The sequence below is a fragment of the Manis javanica genome, chromosome X (assembly GCF_040802235.1).
Source record: "Manis javanica isolate MJ-LG chromosome X, MJ_LKY, whole genome shotgun sequence".
Taxonomy (NCBI): domain Eukaryota; kingdom Metazoa; phylum Chordata; class Mammalia; order Pholidota; family Manidae; genus Manis; species Manis javanica.
In genome coordinates, this window is record NC_133174.1 from 31,803,300 (window position 1) to 31,819,018 (window position 15,719).

A 15,719-nucleotide genomic window follows, 5' to 3' on the forward strand; every position below is an offset into this window, starting at 1 on the left:
GTAAGTCAGGAGCTCGGGGTCTGGAGTCAGAGCCCAGTTTCAATTCTGGCTCAGCCACTTACTGGTTGTGCAATCTGGATCAAGTTAATCTTTCTCAGTCTTGTTTTTCTCATCTGTAAAAATGGGGGTAATAATAGTTCCTGCCCCTCAGGATTAATATGAGAAAAAGTATCTAAAGCACAGTGCCTGGCACAGAGGGAGGGACATGATGAACGTTAGCTGTAATGTTGACTGTTAACTGCAATGTGAATGTCCTGATGAGGGTGGTGAACTCATCGTCCACTGTCCCACACTGTGTCTTCTATTAGAGATGATGCAGCAGGTCCTTGTAGGGAAGATCTTTTGTTAGTAGTCAAAAGCAAGTGTGGAGTCATATCCTATACTGCATCTCCATAATCCTTACAGTTATTTCCAGAAAGAAAGGTAGTGTAGCACAGGTTCATTTCATTGATAACATACCAGTTGACCTCACTCCTTACCTCCCATCATGATCCTGGTTTACATTTTTCAGGACACCTCGAACACCTGAAAGGGGTGCTTAACTTCTGTCTCACTTCTCTTAGACTCTCCAGCCTGGCTCCCTTCATGGAGAAAAAGCGAATGAAAACTGATTTGTCTAGTGAGTTTCACTAGATATTCTCATTTATTGCTCACTCAAACCTCTGAGACAAATTACTTTTCCAGTGTGTTTCAGATGTGTTGCCTATAAAAGGTGGTAGATGGGGATGCAGTGAAGATAGTAATGTAAGTGCTCATAAAGGTTATCCTCCTGCACTGACTCCTCCCCACAGGAGGCTTAACCACTGCCACCTGCCAGTTACATGGAATTCTGTTATATAGCATAAATGCATTCTCCATCCCCATAGATCTTTTGGTATCTCAAACCCTTCATTTTAATAGCTGTCTTGTCAATGGGTTTCAGCCCCCAGCAAGTTCACTATGGATTCAGTGTGACTAAAATGACAGAAGAATGTTCTTGGGGTGAAAGGGTTATACCCAACTTTATTTCCACAGTGGCAGGTCAATCACTAAAATCCCATCTACTCAGAGCGAGTCTGCATGTAGCAAGCCAGTCTCTGCCTCTGGGCCTCTTTGCACAGTCGTCCCGCACAGCCATCCTCTGAGCCTCCGTCCCTGGTGCTGCCACCACTCCAGCCTCTGCTCTGCTCTCCTGCAGTCTTGCAGCTGTGCCACCATGTTACCCAGAGCACTGGGTGGAGCTTTTTATATAGAGTCAATAGTAACTTATTGCCCACACATGTGTAGTGGGCTAGCCAAGCAGAATCCTGGCCGCAGGAACTCTCATTTTATCCACACTCCATCCCTCCAGGATTCTCTCCTCTCAATCTATGTGCCCTCAATCCTCTGCAGTGGTCCCTGTGCAAGAAAGCTGGAGCATTGTAACCAAATTCCATAATAACAAGAGAGGCTACAACAATATACAAATAACAAAAATTACAACAAATTATAGTAACCCTCAAACCTGAGGAGATCCTGGCTGTATGCAAACCAGTTGTAACAAATCATAATAACCTTCAAGCCTGAGGAGATCCATTGCCACCAAGTGGTCATCCTGTCTGTATTCAAACCAGTTCTACTCAAAGGAGTTAACTGAAAGGACCATAGGTGGGCCTTACAATACCCACCTTCTCCAGCCTCTCCAGCAGAAAGTCTTGCAGACACACAGGCCAATCTTGTTGCTTTATCTCTGCCATCTACTTTGTCCTCAGCAGTCGGAACCACTGCTCTGGTCTCAGTTGTTGCCACAGCTCCAGTCCAACTTCTTCCTGTCTGCCCCTGCCTTTTCAAACCAACCCACATCTGGGTCCTTGAGACCTTCATGGGGCCCTTTAAATTCTTCCTTGGAGAAGTATACAGTATTTCCTTTTGTGCTTAAGTCTGAGGATAGAAGCAGAGCATGGAGTGTTCCACGACCTGGGGAGGGGGCTGCACCTATCCTGGAAGAACCCATGGTTGCCGAGTCCTTCGGGCTTTCCACCAGCTTTCAACCAGGGGGGGTCTGAACTGAGGAGGGGCCAATGCCTCTGGCACTTGCAGGGCCTCCAACCCCACCTGTTTGTCAAACCTCCACTCCTCCATTTCTGGGGCTGACGGCTCCACTACATCCTTCACCTGCCCCATGGCACCTGGCAGCCTGCATCCTGCTGCTTCTCGTGCCACCCCTTCTCAGGCCTCTTCCTTTACCTGCCCCACAGCACCTTGCAGCCTGCACTCCTATACTGCTTCTTGGGCTGCTCCTTCTCAGGCTGCTGCTCCTTCTCATGCTGCTGCCTCTTGGGCCACAGCACTTTGCAGGGATGCCATTTCAATCAGCTTTCTCTTGGGGTGGACCCCAATCCTCCATGCCTTCACAGTACCACATGTCCACAGGGGACACTCGAATGTCTCCCTATCCATAGGTGCAGCCACTGAAACACTCCTTCCATGAGGGCAGCCTGTTCTTTTTCCTTGGTCACCAATGAATCCTGCCGACTATGCCAATTGTCTTGCCAATGGGTTTTATCCCCAGGCAAGTTCACTATGGATTCAGTGTGACCAAAGAAATGACAGTAGAACATTCTTGGGGTGAAAGGGTTATACCCAACTTTATTTCCACTGTGGCAGGTCAATCACTAAAATCTCGTTCACTCAGAGCAAGTCTGCATGCAGCAAGCTGGTCTCTGCCTCTGGGCCCCTCTGTCCACACAGCCATCCTCTGGGCCTCTGTCCTCAGTGCTGCCACCACTCCCGCTTCTGCTCTGCTCTCTGGCAGCTTTGCAGCCATACTACCATGTCACCGAGAGCACTGGGCAGAGCTCTTTATAATATATAATCAAAGCAACATATTGCCCACATGTGTGTAGTGGGCTAGCCAACCAGGGCCAGATGAGAATCTTGGCCACAGGAACTTTCATTTTATCCACAATAGCACAGAAAAATGACTCTTGGCTCTTAGCTGGTAGATGGAGAAACCTGCCTTGTACAAATAACTGGGAGAAAGCCCGGAGGAAGTGAGAACAGGTAAGCAGGATACTTACTGTCTTGTGTTGGGGAGGGAATTTATTTTGGTTTTGCTCACAGGATGATGAAATGTCTGCAAGTTTACTTGGCTCATAGCATCAACTAAGCTCCTATTCCTGAGGAATTCTTTGACATTTTTAAAAGAGCAAGGGCAAGAGGAAGAGAAATAGTTATTCTGGTTGGCAGCTACCAAGGTTCCTCTTCCCAGAACCTGGCTAGTATTGTAAGTCTGCCACTTCCAGATGTTTTCCATTGGTGACTGTGTTGCTCTAAACATGCTGAGAGGAGGAGCAAATTATTTTTTCTGTTCCTGAGTGTTTCCTGGGGCACTTAGCAGGTCTCTGTAGTTTATCTCACACCTGACAACCAGGCCTTCATTTTAGGAAATTAAGAGAGATAGTTGTGGGCAGATAAGATCAGGGTTTAGTGAGAAACTGGGGTGGAATGCAAACATGGCCTGTGAGTGTAGTGTCAAAGCACTCCCAGTAACCTGTAGATCTTTGCTGAGACCTAGGCAGAGGGTCCACATGGTGAATAACAGAGATCAATCCAGAGTATTGATCTCAACCTCAGTCTTGTATTGTTTAAACAAGAACAAAGGAGCTAACTCACTTTTATCTTCTCATTTTAAGTAACCCTCTTACTGATGTGATTCGTGAATTTGCTTTCTTATTTTGAATAAAAAATAATGGGGGAGCTTTTCTTATAGAAAAGTGCTTCTTGGACTTTGATGGGCATGTGAAACATCTGGAGAGGTTGTTAACATTCATTAAAATTCATTAAAAATTCATTAAAAGCGAGCAACCTAGATTCTGAATCAGTAGGTCTGGAGTGAGGCCTCGGATTATTCTGCATTTCTGTGGAACTCCCAAGTGTTGCTGCAAGGTTTAGAGAGAATGATTTTGTCACAATTTTACCAATGCCAGGCATTTACTTCATTCTTCTTATTTCTCCTATTGGTTAGAGTGGGCTTATTAAAAATAATGTGACTCTGTAATCTCCTACAATGGAGTAGAGATCATATTTTAGAAAAGTGCATTCAGATCACCCATAAAATTGAACTTCACGAAAAATAAATCTGTGCCAAAATATCTTGCACAGTAAGAAAATAACCCACCTCACTTCTCTCTGGTTTTTATTATTGGGCTTGTGTTTTCACATTTTGAGCTGACCTAACACTAATGCTGATCTGAACTTCCTTTCTCTACCCAACCATTGCTGTGGGGAGAAGATACAATAATGATGGCCAACGTGGCAAAATGCTATGTTAGCTGCTACCATTTTGGAAAGTGCTAGAACATCCACCTCTCTTCTGTCTCTAAATTCTTCTTAACCCAAACTGCTCTCTCTTTCACTACCTTCTGAAAAATACTAGGACATGGTTTCACTAATAAAAAGTAAATCAGCAAGCAAGCTTCTACTACAAAGAGACAATCAAACTGAAAACTCTCCATGAGCAATCATGAATTTTCTTTCCCACCCTTGCCCTGGCCTTCAAATTTGCATCAGGTAACCAAGGAGTATAGTTTGTCCATTTCATTGAAAACATGTGTCAAAGCACTGCTGTAGGTTAATGCACCTCTTCCTTCACAAACAGACTGTGAATGCATAAAATATCAGTTATGAGAAGATACAGCATTGGCAGGATTTTCACAAACTGTGAGAAATGTTAAATTGTTTAAACTTGAATTTAAAAATGGCAGACTTCTTTGTATGTGTCCTTCAGATGTTATGAGAATTTAGCATGCCTTTCTCAATAAACAAGAATCCTTTTTACCCTGCTTATGAAATTAATGTCTTGATTTTTCACAACTCAAATTATACATTCAAGTTAAAGCCCTTTTTCAGAAAACTGGAAAGAGACCATGTCTTCTAAGGCTGAATAAGTCATTTCAGAAGTCTAGGTTGATTTGGCCCAGTTCCAAATAAATATAAAGACACACACACACTCTCGTGCTCTCTCTCTCTCACCCACATAACTGCCAGGCAGTTAACAGGAAGAGTCAGCTTTTGTCTTTGCATTATGGGTGATGCACAAAATTTGGTGTTTCCTACCTGGACTAGGTTGTTGACAAAATGTAAACCAGAATAACAGCAACCAATTTACCAACATTGTTGACCTCCAACCAGATCATTTATTTTAAAGAAACGTGATTACCTTTATCAGTATACAACTAACATTGCAATTGGTCAAATTGGTGTTGGTTTTAATCACCGTATTTGGCTATTTCATAGTATGTTAAAGGAAATTTCACTTTATTTGATGGATTAACTTACTGATATCCAGAAAGGGGAAATGACCTGTTCAAGGTGATATAGTAAAGTTGTAGAAAAGATGATTAGAAAGTAGGTTTTTCCCTATTTAAAAAAAAAAAAAATCTCCTTAGCAAGAACCCTAAATTGTTGTAGAGTTGACAGGTCTCTTAACACCTCCTTCTGCCAGATGATTTCACTTTATCTAAGGTTTTGTCATTTGCTGTCAAACTGCTGGTACTGTAACCATGTTCATGATGCTGAGTGTTCCTGTTCAAGGATGTGGAATGCCTTTTCATCTGTTCCAGTCTACTACTACATCTCTACTGTGTTGGCTTACATCTTAGAGATTTTGTGCTAAATTTAATCCTATTACCGAAACATTGGTGGATGAAAATATATATCTGGGATTTGCTTTAAAATCAGCCAGCCAGGGGATGAGAGTTGAGGAAACGTAAATGAAACAAGATTGGCCATATGTTAATTGTGATGTTAGAGGAAGGCACTAATCTACGGGGCCGGTCATTGTCTACTCTCTGTACATTTTTGTATGTTGAAATTTTTCATCTTTTTTTTAAGTTTGAAAAGAATGCTAGAGAAGTTCCTAGGGCGACTTGAGATTGTAGATGCTGAATGCAGGTTGCCATGTGTGTGTGGGCATGTGGCAAGTTAGGCCTGGCCACAGCATGTCTCTGAGACTGACTCTGTGCGTGTCTGTGTCCAGGGTTGCTACGATCTGGTGACCAGTTTCATGGAGACTAACATGGGCATCATCGCTGGTGTGGCCTTCGGGATCGCATTCTCCCAGGTAGGCCACGTCACGTGCAGTCCGGCCTACCCTTTCCCCTGCCTCCTGCTCCCGTTTCCTTCCCTGGGCTCCAGCGTCTCGGCCTGTCTCCCTGTGCCCGGGGAAAGGCTGATGGATGGGGTCGGAGCTCCTTGCTCATTAGTCCTCAGGTCATCTGTTTATTGATTTTTTCCTTTTTCAACTTAAATGAAGTTTTGCCATCAAGGGAATATTGGTTACAGTTCAACTAATGACTAGCTTCAGAAGAACAACTTGCTTCTTCTGGAGGTCAACTGGAGGTTAACTGAACAAAGTGCTGGCTTAATTGGAGCATAAAGAATTCCAAACACCAAATGGCTGATGTGGATTTGAGGGAGGCTTTTTTTCTGGTTGACCTGTCCCTTTTTTGTTCTTGGTTCCTATGGATTATGCATGAGATCTCTCTCCCTTTGAAGAAAGCCTAAATTTAGCAAACTTCATTTTGGGATTATTATTTTAATCTCTAGGTTTGTTGTTTCTTAAGAGGAAACTGAACTTTTGTATATTAAATTTCATATCCCTTTGTCTCCACCCAGCCTCTAAAAACTAATGGGAGAAGTAATTATGCAAACTAAGCAAGCCACACAGACACACACACACACACACACACACACACACACACACACACACGCGGAAGGAGATTAAGCTAAATCTAAAACGGGCCCACTCGAGACCTGTTGTACTCAGCTTGGGCAGGGAGAAGGATAGCCATGGCTGGCGCTCACTAGCTGGCTGTGCTAGGGATAGGAACCGTAGCTTTTATAATGCTGCCAGCAGCCTCAGCGCTCCTAGCAGCCGAAGTTAAGCTTCCAGGTACCAGTAGATCCAGGGACTTCCTGAGACAATGGTGGCCACTTACCAGATGCCTGTTCAAGAAAAACAGCTGTTCTTGTCCTTGTCCACCTCCATCAGGCAGAGTAGTGTCCCCCAGGCTTCTGATCTCCCAGCCAAGTGATAAATCATTGCTCTAATGTTGCTGTGGGTGGAAGGACTGGCATGTATATGTAACCAAATAAAAGCTTTTGTGTTTAACTCAGAATTTTCCAGAGCAGCACATCATTTTTTCCAACAAAGCCCAATATGTTATCTCAGTAATGTCCCCATGGCTCTGACATCTCCTGCCTGAATTCTATATTGTCTCTCTCAGACTATAATTACCTTTTCTTTACCTGCCGTACCTCTTTTCTTCTTGCCTAGCTGTGCAGATGCACTTCTAGTCAAGTCTGTTCTTAAAGCTTTTTGATTGGAAATATGGCATATACAGAAAAGCACATAAACAATAAAAAGTTATCGCAAAATGAACACACCTGTGCAGCCCTCAGTCCAGTCAAGGGTTAGAATTCTCCGGACAGGTTTTGCAAAGAGAAAGGTCAGCCTTAGATAAGTCAAAAAGGTTTCCTTCCCAAGCAGGGACAAAACCCCGTGTGACATTTCATCTCACAAGCGCACTGTGGACTCAGCCAACAGGAGCGTGTATTTCTTGTGGCAGTCTCAGAATTCTGTTACACATGCTTCATTTTTTGCAGCTCATGAAGTAAAGTAAACCCTCAACAGGTCAACACACAAACCAGAGTGTGGCCACAAACACAGCCTCCAGAGACATTTCCAAAGAAGTTGCTGCCCTCAGCTTTCTTCCAGTTGCTATTGTATTTCAGTGGTGACACTTCAGTGACATATCTCTAATGGCCAGGGGACATTTTCCAGGATCCCAGACCTCATGTCTGAGGCAAACGTGCAGAATGCACTTGATAACTTGCTTATACAATATACTTCACACATGTACGTGCAGTGTCAGGGGAAAGTCCACCGGCAGGCCAGACTTGTGCTCGGCATTTGAGGACTGTCCCCTTGGAGGGAGGAATATTGCTGAAGTCTCCCCTAATCACTATCCAGAACCATAAAGGGACATGATGCCAATACTCTATGTGGGCAGAAAGGAGCCTCAAAAAGCCTGGAATCTCATGTATGAAACATCCTATCAGCCCAGAATATTCCTACCTCTCTCACTTCTCTTTCACACATCCCTATGAAGGGAGTTAGGCTTAGACAATGGCCCAGTGAGCATTCGTCTCTGTGTGCTGCCTTGAAAAAACCCCCTGACATGGGGATTTAGTTTGCCCTGGGGCCCTCTGGGCAGTGAGGGAGGGGCTTTGACCCCAAGGAGCCCCCAAACAAACTCTCTGCAGAGCTTTTTGTTCTCATCAAGGTACCACATACTCGCTGGGATAAGAAACTAAAACACAAAGCCCAATGGCATCCCACAGCTAGTACCATTTACCCTCATGACCAGGCAGTGCAGTGGGGCCCACTCGAGACCTGTTGTACTCAGCTTGGGGCAGGGAGAAGGATAGCCATGGCTGGCGCTCACTAGCTGGCTGTGCTAGGGATAGGAACCGTAGCTTTTATAATGCTGCCAGCAGCCTCAGCGCTCCTAGCAGCCGAAGTTAAGCTTCCAGGTACCAGTAGATCCAGGGACTCCCTGAGACAATGGTGGCCACTTACCAGATGCCTGTTCAAGAAAAACAGCTGTTCTTGTCCTTGTCAGTAACCTAGAATCAAAGCTTTAGCCACAGTGTTCAAAAATTTTAGGGCCAGTGTCATAGTAAAATGTAGCAAATGTTGGCTGATATTGATGAATCAATCATGTTGGCCTATGTCTTGGTCTTCCAGCACTAAAGCAAGCTCTACCGAGTAGAGGCCAAAGAGGGTAAGAAAGAATGGGGTGTGCCCTTTCTCTCTCACTCCCCGTCTCTCCCCACTTGGCTCACCCACCCTCCACTTGCTCCTTGCCCTTTATCTTATCTGCTCTTGTGACCTCCATCTATTGGCACAAACTGTCCTTGCACATCTGCTGTCTCAGAAATTAAAGGTGGTATAAGGTACAGGGAAAACTAAGCTGAGTCTAGCCTTTTAACAAGCTGTGCAAGAACTTCATTCACTCTTAGCTAACTTAGCTAAAACATAAACCCCTTGAGTTCTGTTTTTGGACAGCAGGGTTTAGGAATGTATTTCATACTTCTCACACTCCCATTACCTCAGCCCTCTCAAGGAAAAGCCCATTTGTCTGGGCTTGATCAAGGCCTGGCTGGCTGCCCTATCCATTCATAGCAGGAGGTTGAGTGGGTTTTGATAGGGCACCTCCTCCTTGCATCCTGGCAGCTCTTTCACTCAGGAGGGCTTGGGAAAGCACCCATGGTGACTGTAAGACAGACAGAGACAGAATCACCCCTGCCGCCAATATGGCCTTAAGACCAAAGGTGAGGGTGCACGCTTGTGTTGCTCCACTTGTAACTGCTTTCCACCTTGGTTGGCTCTCCACTCAGTGGGTGGGTGGTGGTGGTGGTGGGCATCTCTCTGGGCCTCTGCACTTAACACTTCTATATTCAGTGTAAATAGATAGAGGGCTTCCCTGGACTTGGAAGCTGTTCGGCTGGATTAATAGTCCACATCATGGGATATTATAGTCCTGAGTGGGGACAGTAGACCTATTTTCCAGAAGGTGAAGGTTGAGTGGCTTGCTTGAGGTTGGGCAGCTTCTGTAGGTCCAGCACTACAATTGTGACCTCTTCACCTGCTCTGCTGTATCAAGCATTTAGGCCAAAGATCACCTTTGTTCTTGCCACAAGGAGCACCTAAAGGAAACATTTTGTGCCTTCACAACAAAAGGGCGTGAGTCTATGGAATTGGAAGAAGATACTCATCCAAAATGCAGATCCTCCTCCTACCCGTCCATCCCCCAACCCTTGCCCTTGCCGGGCCTCCCCTGGGCCCACAGGCTGCTGGGGTGATTCATTAAGGGCCAGGAATTCTCCTCTGGGACTTGTTTACCTTTTGTATGAATCTGTTGATGGTCTTGATGGGACATGGCTGAGTAAGGCTACCAGAGCTCTTATTCCCCTAGTATTTTCAAGGCCTGGGACAGTCCCTGCCAGCATTTATATGGTTTTATTTCAAACCAGATTCCTTGGCACTTTCCCAAAGACATGGGAAATTTTGGTTTCCCAGCTAGGTCATTAGCATAAAATCTCCACAGGCATTGTAAGGATCTAAAATTTTGACCTAGCACTTATCACATTCTTGTTAAGAAAGTTGCCTTTACAGTTGTTTGCTGTCCCCTCTCTGGCCCTCAGGAATCAGGGATCCAGCCACATTGACCCCTGTGGCCATCGCATGGGAAGACACACTGCCCTGTCACCTTTTATAGCTCTGTCTTTGCTGATGTGGGCCCCACCCCTTCCCCAGCCCCGCTCTCCCATCTCCGGGGGTCCGCCCCGTCCCTGGGGACTTGCAGAGCCCCAGCGAGGCAACTCACATTACTAGAGCTTTGTGTTGCCAGGCCTTCTCAGCTCCCTATGTGGGCATGCCCCGAGAGACCTTTTGTACATGGAGGGCCTTTCTCTCTCTCCCTCTCTGGCTTTTCAGGTCTTGAAGCAGCAGGACCTCCCAGAGGTTTTTATGACCCAGAAGAAAGCAGAATAGAGTACTAGTTAGCCAGATAGTGGTCAAAATAAAATTGTTCCTTTAAAGACTTAGATGAAAGCCAATTACAAAGTCTTAGTCAACCAAATATAAATAAGCTGATCTAAAACATCACGGGCTGTGCAGGATCAGGTGTTCACCAGCCTGGTGAAAGCTAACAGGTGGTTCTGGAGTCTGCATCCTGAGGGCTTTTCAGCAGGAGAGACATGATCTCCTTTTCCTGTCTCCCTCCGGGATTTGAAGCAGAAGTTTGTCCAAGTGCCCACCTACTGCAGTCTTAATATGTATCAGCAGTGTGCTTCTGAAGGGCAGCCTGGAATCCCAGAGCATACCTCTCCTCTTTGCAGCAGTTTTTACATGTATTTAACCTGAAAAAAGATTTCACCTAAATAAGGATGGAATTTTCTGTCTACTGATTAAATGGGTCTAGTGGCAAGTGAATATTTGTACTGATTCAGACTGAGGAAAAGGTCCTGTCTTTAGGCTGAATAGGCTTTCCTCTATGTACCTAGAAATAATCTGGTAATAACTGGTATTCAGGATAGGATGCTTCCCCCACCACTTTCTCCTAACTTGGTACTTATGGAAGTAAGATCAAAGTTTCCTCTCCACTGTGAGGAAAACATTATAGCAAATTCGAATTAGTAATCCTGTGAATAATTCAGAACACCTACCATATCTCAAATCCTAGTTTTTCTTGCACTGGAATTAATGAAAATCAAAGTGAATGTACGTAAATTACTGTTTTCACATAGCTTGTATGTACCTCAGTTAAGAACATTTTTTAGGAAAATGAATTTCTTTTTTTTTTTTAGGAAAATAAATTTCTTAGTAGATGTTAAAAATATCTTTCTCAGTTGGACAAACTCAAAAAGTTATATTCTTGCCCCCAAAATACAAAATACAGCACATGCTGTATTTCCTTGAAAGCAGAAAATTTAAATACAAGAACTATGTAAGCATTCTAAAGAAGTTTCTGGCTCTGTGGCCCAGGAGTTGCCAAGGGGGCCCAGAGCATTGCGAATTGAAGTGGAATGGTTACTATTTTAAGTGCTTGAAACACACGTGAGGTCAAGGAGAAAAACCCACAGTAATAAGCTTTACAAAGAAAGGAGGGTCTAGGAATTTGAAATCATATAAAGAGAGTTAAGTCCAAACTTCTCCCTGAAGTGTGCAGTGTAAGGCAGGAGGGAACCCCAGGTGTTGTGAGACACAGGAATTATTCTGGAAAGGACAGGAGTCCAGGCCCAGGAGTGGGGATGAGGGCAGGGAAGAGGGTGGAGCCTTAACTCTGTGTGGGTTACCTGTGTGGTTCGAGGGAGATCCTTTAACATCCCCTGAACCCATTTTCTTATCTGGAAACTTGGGATGGTAATATTGCACAGAGCTGTGGTAAGAGTGAAATACCTTGATGCACTTGAATGTGCTTTGTACCTGTAATCCTTATTTGGTTTTTTTTTTTTTTTTGGCTGGGATCTGATTTTTGAGAGTATCAAGTGTGTTCTGGCATATGTGATCCTGGGAAATGGCAGTTATAATGAAAAGGGACAGGCTATAAGGCTCAAAATCCTTATAGCCTCACTGTGGGGATAGGGATTTGTCTCTTATTTGGCTCAAAATTCTGGAGTTTACAACCATGGTTTCTCTCACCATTTGGTGGTATGTGCATGATACTGTGTATTTGGTGGCACAAAATGATGTTGGCCAGAACCTTGGTAGGAGATAGTAAAAGTCCAGTAAGGTGGTGATTTTCCTTACCTGACCTAGGTTATAGTTTGCATATATGTCTTGCCAATGGATTCTAGCCCTAGGCAAGTTCACTATGGATTCAGTGTGACCAAAGAAATGACAGTAGAACATTCTTGGGGTGAAAGGGTTACACCCAACTTTATTTCCACAGTGGCAGGTCAATCACTGAAATCTCATCCACTCAGAGTGAGTCTGCATGCAGCAAGTCAGTCTCTGCCTCTGGGCCTCTGCCCCTGCACAGCTGTCCTCTGGGCCTCTGTCCTTGGCGCTGCCACCACTCCAGCCCCTGCTCTGCTCTCCTGCAGCCTTGCAGCCATGCACCGTGTCACCCACAGCACTGGGCAGGGCTCTTTATATAAAGTCAATAACGATGCATTGCCCTCACTTGTGTAGTAAGCTAGCCAAACAGGACCAGTTGAAAATCCTCGCCACAGACACTGTCATTTTATCCACAATATATCACAGCACAATTTTGATTTTAAGAAGGAAGATAAGAATCAGGGATTTCAGCAAGAAAGGTAGCCAGATGGAGTGGGACCTGCACAGTGGGGAAATAGCCAGAGGAACAGAGTTCAGGTGTTGCCCTGACCAAGAGTGGGACCTGGTGTGGCCACAGGTATTTCACCTATAAGAGTGACTCTATCGATGAGTGGCTCTCTCACCTGGAAGGCTTGTGAAAACACCAACTGCAGGGCCCTACTCCCAGAGTGTCTGATTCAGCAGCACAGGGGTGGGGCCTGAGAATTTTCAAGAAGGTCTCAGGTGCTGATGGTCCTGGGGCCACACTTGGAGTGACACTGTACAGTTTCTCTGTAAAGGCCCTTCCCACGTCTGAGCCAATAAAGCACAGCCAATAGCTTAAAGAGAAGGGACTCCAAAGACACTCAAGGGCACAGTTGGGCTCCTCTCCAACAATGCTGATCCTCCAGGGTCAGGAATGAGAATTTTGGTTTCCAGTGAGAAGAGATGTGCTTGAGGATGTCTTGATAGCATTGCAACAGCTTTTATCAGATCCACCTGTGCCACAGGTTGAGTCACGGCTCAAAGACTACAGCCTGAGGTCTTCTGGGGAGGTGGAAATACTGTGTTATTGGTTGTGCTGGGGCCCCTGACAAACTAGGAGGTACGCCTTGGGCGTAGATGGGCCCATTTAAGCCGAAAATATCTACATGATTTAGAGACAAAGAAATGAAGGCCCTGCTCTCCTCTTTCCCTTTGCCCCTCCCCAGTCCTGCCTCTCCCAACCCATGACTTTGTCTCACTGGCAAGCTCATCTGGTCAGAATAGTATCCGATTGTCTCAAGGAAGGAACTATTATTCTTTTGGCTGGGTAGGGCTGGGGTACCATACTATGCTGAGATTATCTTCCCAGTGCACTTTCTTACAGCTTCTAATTAAATTTTGGCCTTTTTAACTCATCACTAATTCTCTGGCACTCAATTTTGTCATTACTCTCATAACATAAGAACAAATTTGAATACTATTTATGTGTCAAAGTTGTTTTTAAATGGCCAAAGCAAGCCAGAGCTGGAACCTTAAGGTCATTTCTAGAACCTCCAGCTGTCCTGCAGCAGCAGTTAGACTCCCTAAGTCTTACTTAGATCCCACAACGGAAATCAGGTCTCATCTTTTCCTTGGGCCCTCTCCTCATTCACTTACAAAACCCCTCAGTTGTTAAATATTACATCTGGGAAGTCAGCGAGCTTAGCAGCTGCATGACATGAAATTGTGGTTTCCGTTTTCCTCCCTGGCAGCTGATCGGCATGCTGCTGGCCTGCTGTCTGTCCCGGTTCATCACGGCCAACCAGTATGAGATGGTGTAAAGAGAAGGTGAGTGGCAGTGGGGAGGGTTTTCTTTGGGGTTCTCCCTTTGAAGTATGGGTTCTACCCTTCACGTGAGCAAGGGTACTTACTGCCTGGCCGCTTAACTCCCTGATCTTGGTGGTGCTTGTCCACGTGCCCAAACCTCGTTTCTGTGTGCAGGGGAGGAGATGAGCTCATTGCTACTGTGAAAAATGTATAAATGCTCTTTTCTGCTTGTTACCTTATTTTAAGTGCTTATTAATGGTGAGTCACCTGTTTTCATTTCTCTTTTAGTCTTTCAAGAATGGCGGAATAAGAGACCTGTTTTCAAAAAGAACTGCAGCAATCTTTGAAAGACTTCCAAAGAATGTTAGAGCACAGTACATAAGACACCTGGCCCCGCTCCCCCTAACCCCCATCCCGCGTGCAACTGACCCTCCCACACAGTCTCTGCACTGCCTTTCTGCCACATCATGTGTAACGTTCCATTTTGTGAAGCCCTGTTGTGCCAGAGTATAGCCAGGTTCCCTGCATCTAGTCCTAGTGGACCCCACCTGAGGCCCTGTGTGTGCCAGCTCCTCCATGTGTACTTGGTCCAACAGCAGCTCATTGTAGGTGACTGGTTATCACGCCATCCCTGGCCCCACTGGGCCCTGCATGTAGTGTGGGAGGCTCCTGTTAGCCCTTCATCATGATTGATAAGTGCCGCACCCCTTGATGTAGATAAGCAGATAGCTATCTGTTCTTCTGGCTTAATCTCCTTTGGTTTTGCCTTTACTAAGGCGCTTTCCTACCTTCTTCAGGCTGCCTAGCATATGTAAAGAGATACATAAGTAACGGTCCATGAGGAGAAAAAAGTGTGTGTCGTGCATGAAGGAAGTTGTCGAGTCTTCCTAGGAGGCCTCCTTGCTCATTATTGTGACATGCCTGGGTATGTGTGGATGGTTTAGAGCACCTATGCCTCTCAGTTGAAACCCGAATAATCCTTCTACCAGCTGTATTGTTGCTTCCCGCAAAAGTGAATAATGTTACTTCTGTTTTTGCCTCAGTTAATTGCTATTGTGTTATTTTACTTCTTTCTGTATTTTTCCTTTGCATTGACATTACAGACATCAAAGATCTCATCAAATCAACTTAAAAATGAGTGTGAAGGGGGAACAAAAGTCAAACCATTTTTAAAAGATCTTGCAAAACCATGCCTCTGTCTAGCATGCCAACAAGAATGCATTGATATTGTGAACATTTGTGATACATGTATTAATAAATAGTCATTACAAATTGCTGTGTTCTGTTTTTGTTCCTCGGTCATTGCCTAACTTGTTAAACATGTATTTCTCTTCCACCTGGTTCCACAGGGGATTGGAGGCGGGCCACTGTACCCTCTGACACACCCTCACGTACATGCTCCCACCCTGCCAAAATAGCGTCAGGCAGCATAAAAGCTGTAAAGGGTAAGGCTTTTGTTATGGACATTTCAGAAACCTGAATCATTTATCATGAACAGGATATATTGTTGGCTGCAAAAGTAGAACCTACATATTATTTCAGGCTAGAGGCAGAAAGATTTCAGCAGAGTCTCTTAAAAGTG

General features: G+C 44.9%; 1 protein-coding gene across 1 annotated transcript in view; it reads left to right on the top strand.

Moving 5' to 3' along the window:
- Positions 1 to 15,409, top strand: part of TSPAN7 (tetraspanin 7) — a 129,187-nt gene extending 113,778 nt beyond the window's left edge. Inside the window, exons 6-8 of the mRNA XM_037001529.2 lie at positions 5,999 to 6,082; positions 14,083 to 14,158; positions 14,426 to 15,409. Coding sequence (XP_036857424.1) covers positions 5,999 to 6,082; positions 14,083 to 14,151 — 153 coding nt within the window. The 3' untranslated portion in view covers positions 14,152 to 14,158; positions 14,426 to 15,409. The remainder of the gene's footprint in view (positions 1 to 5,998; positions 6,083 to 14,082; positions 14,159 to 14,425) is intronic.
- The last annotated feature ends 310 nt before the right edge of the window (positions 15,410 to 15,719 follow it).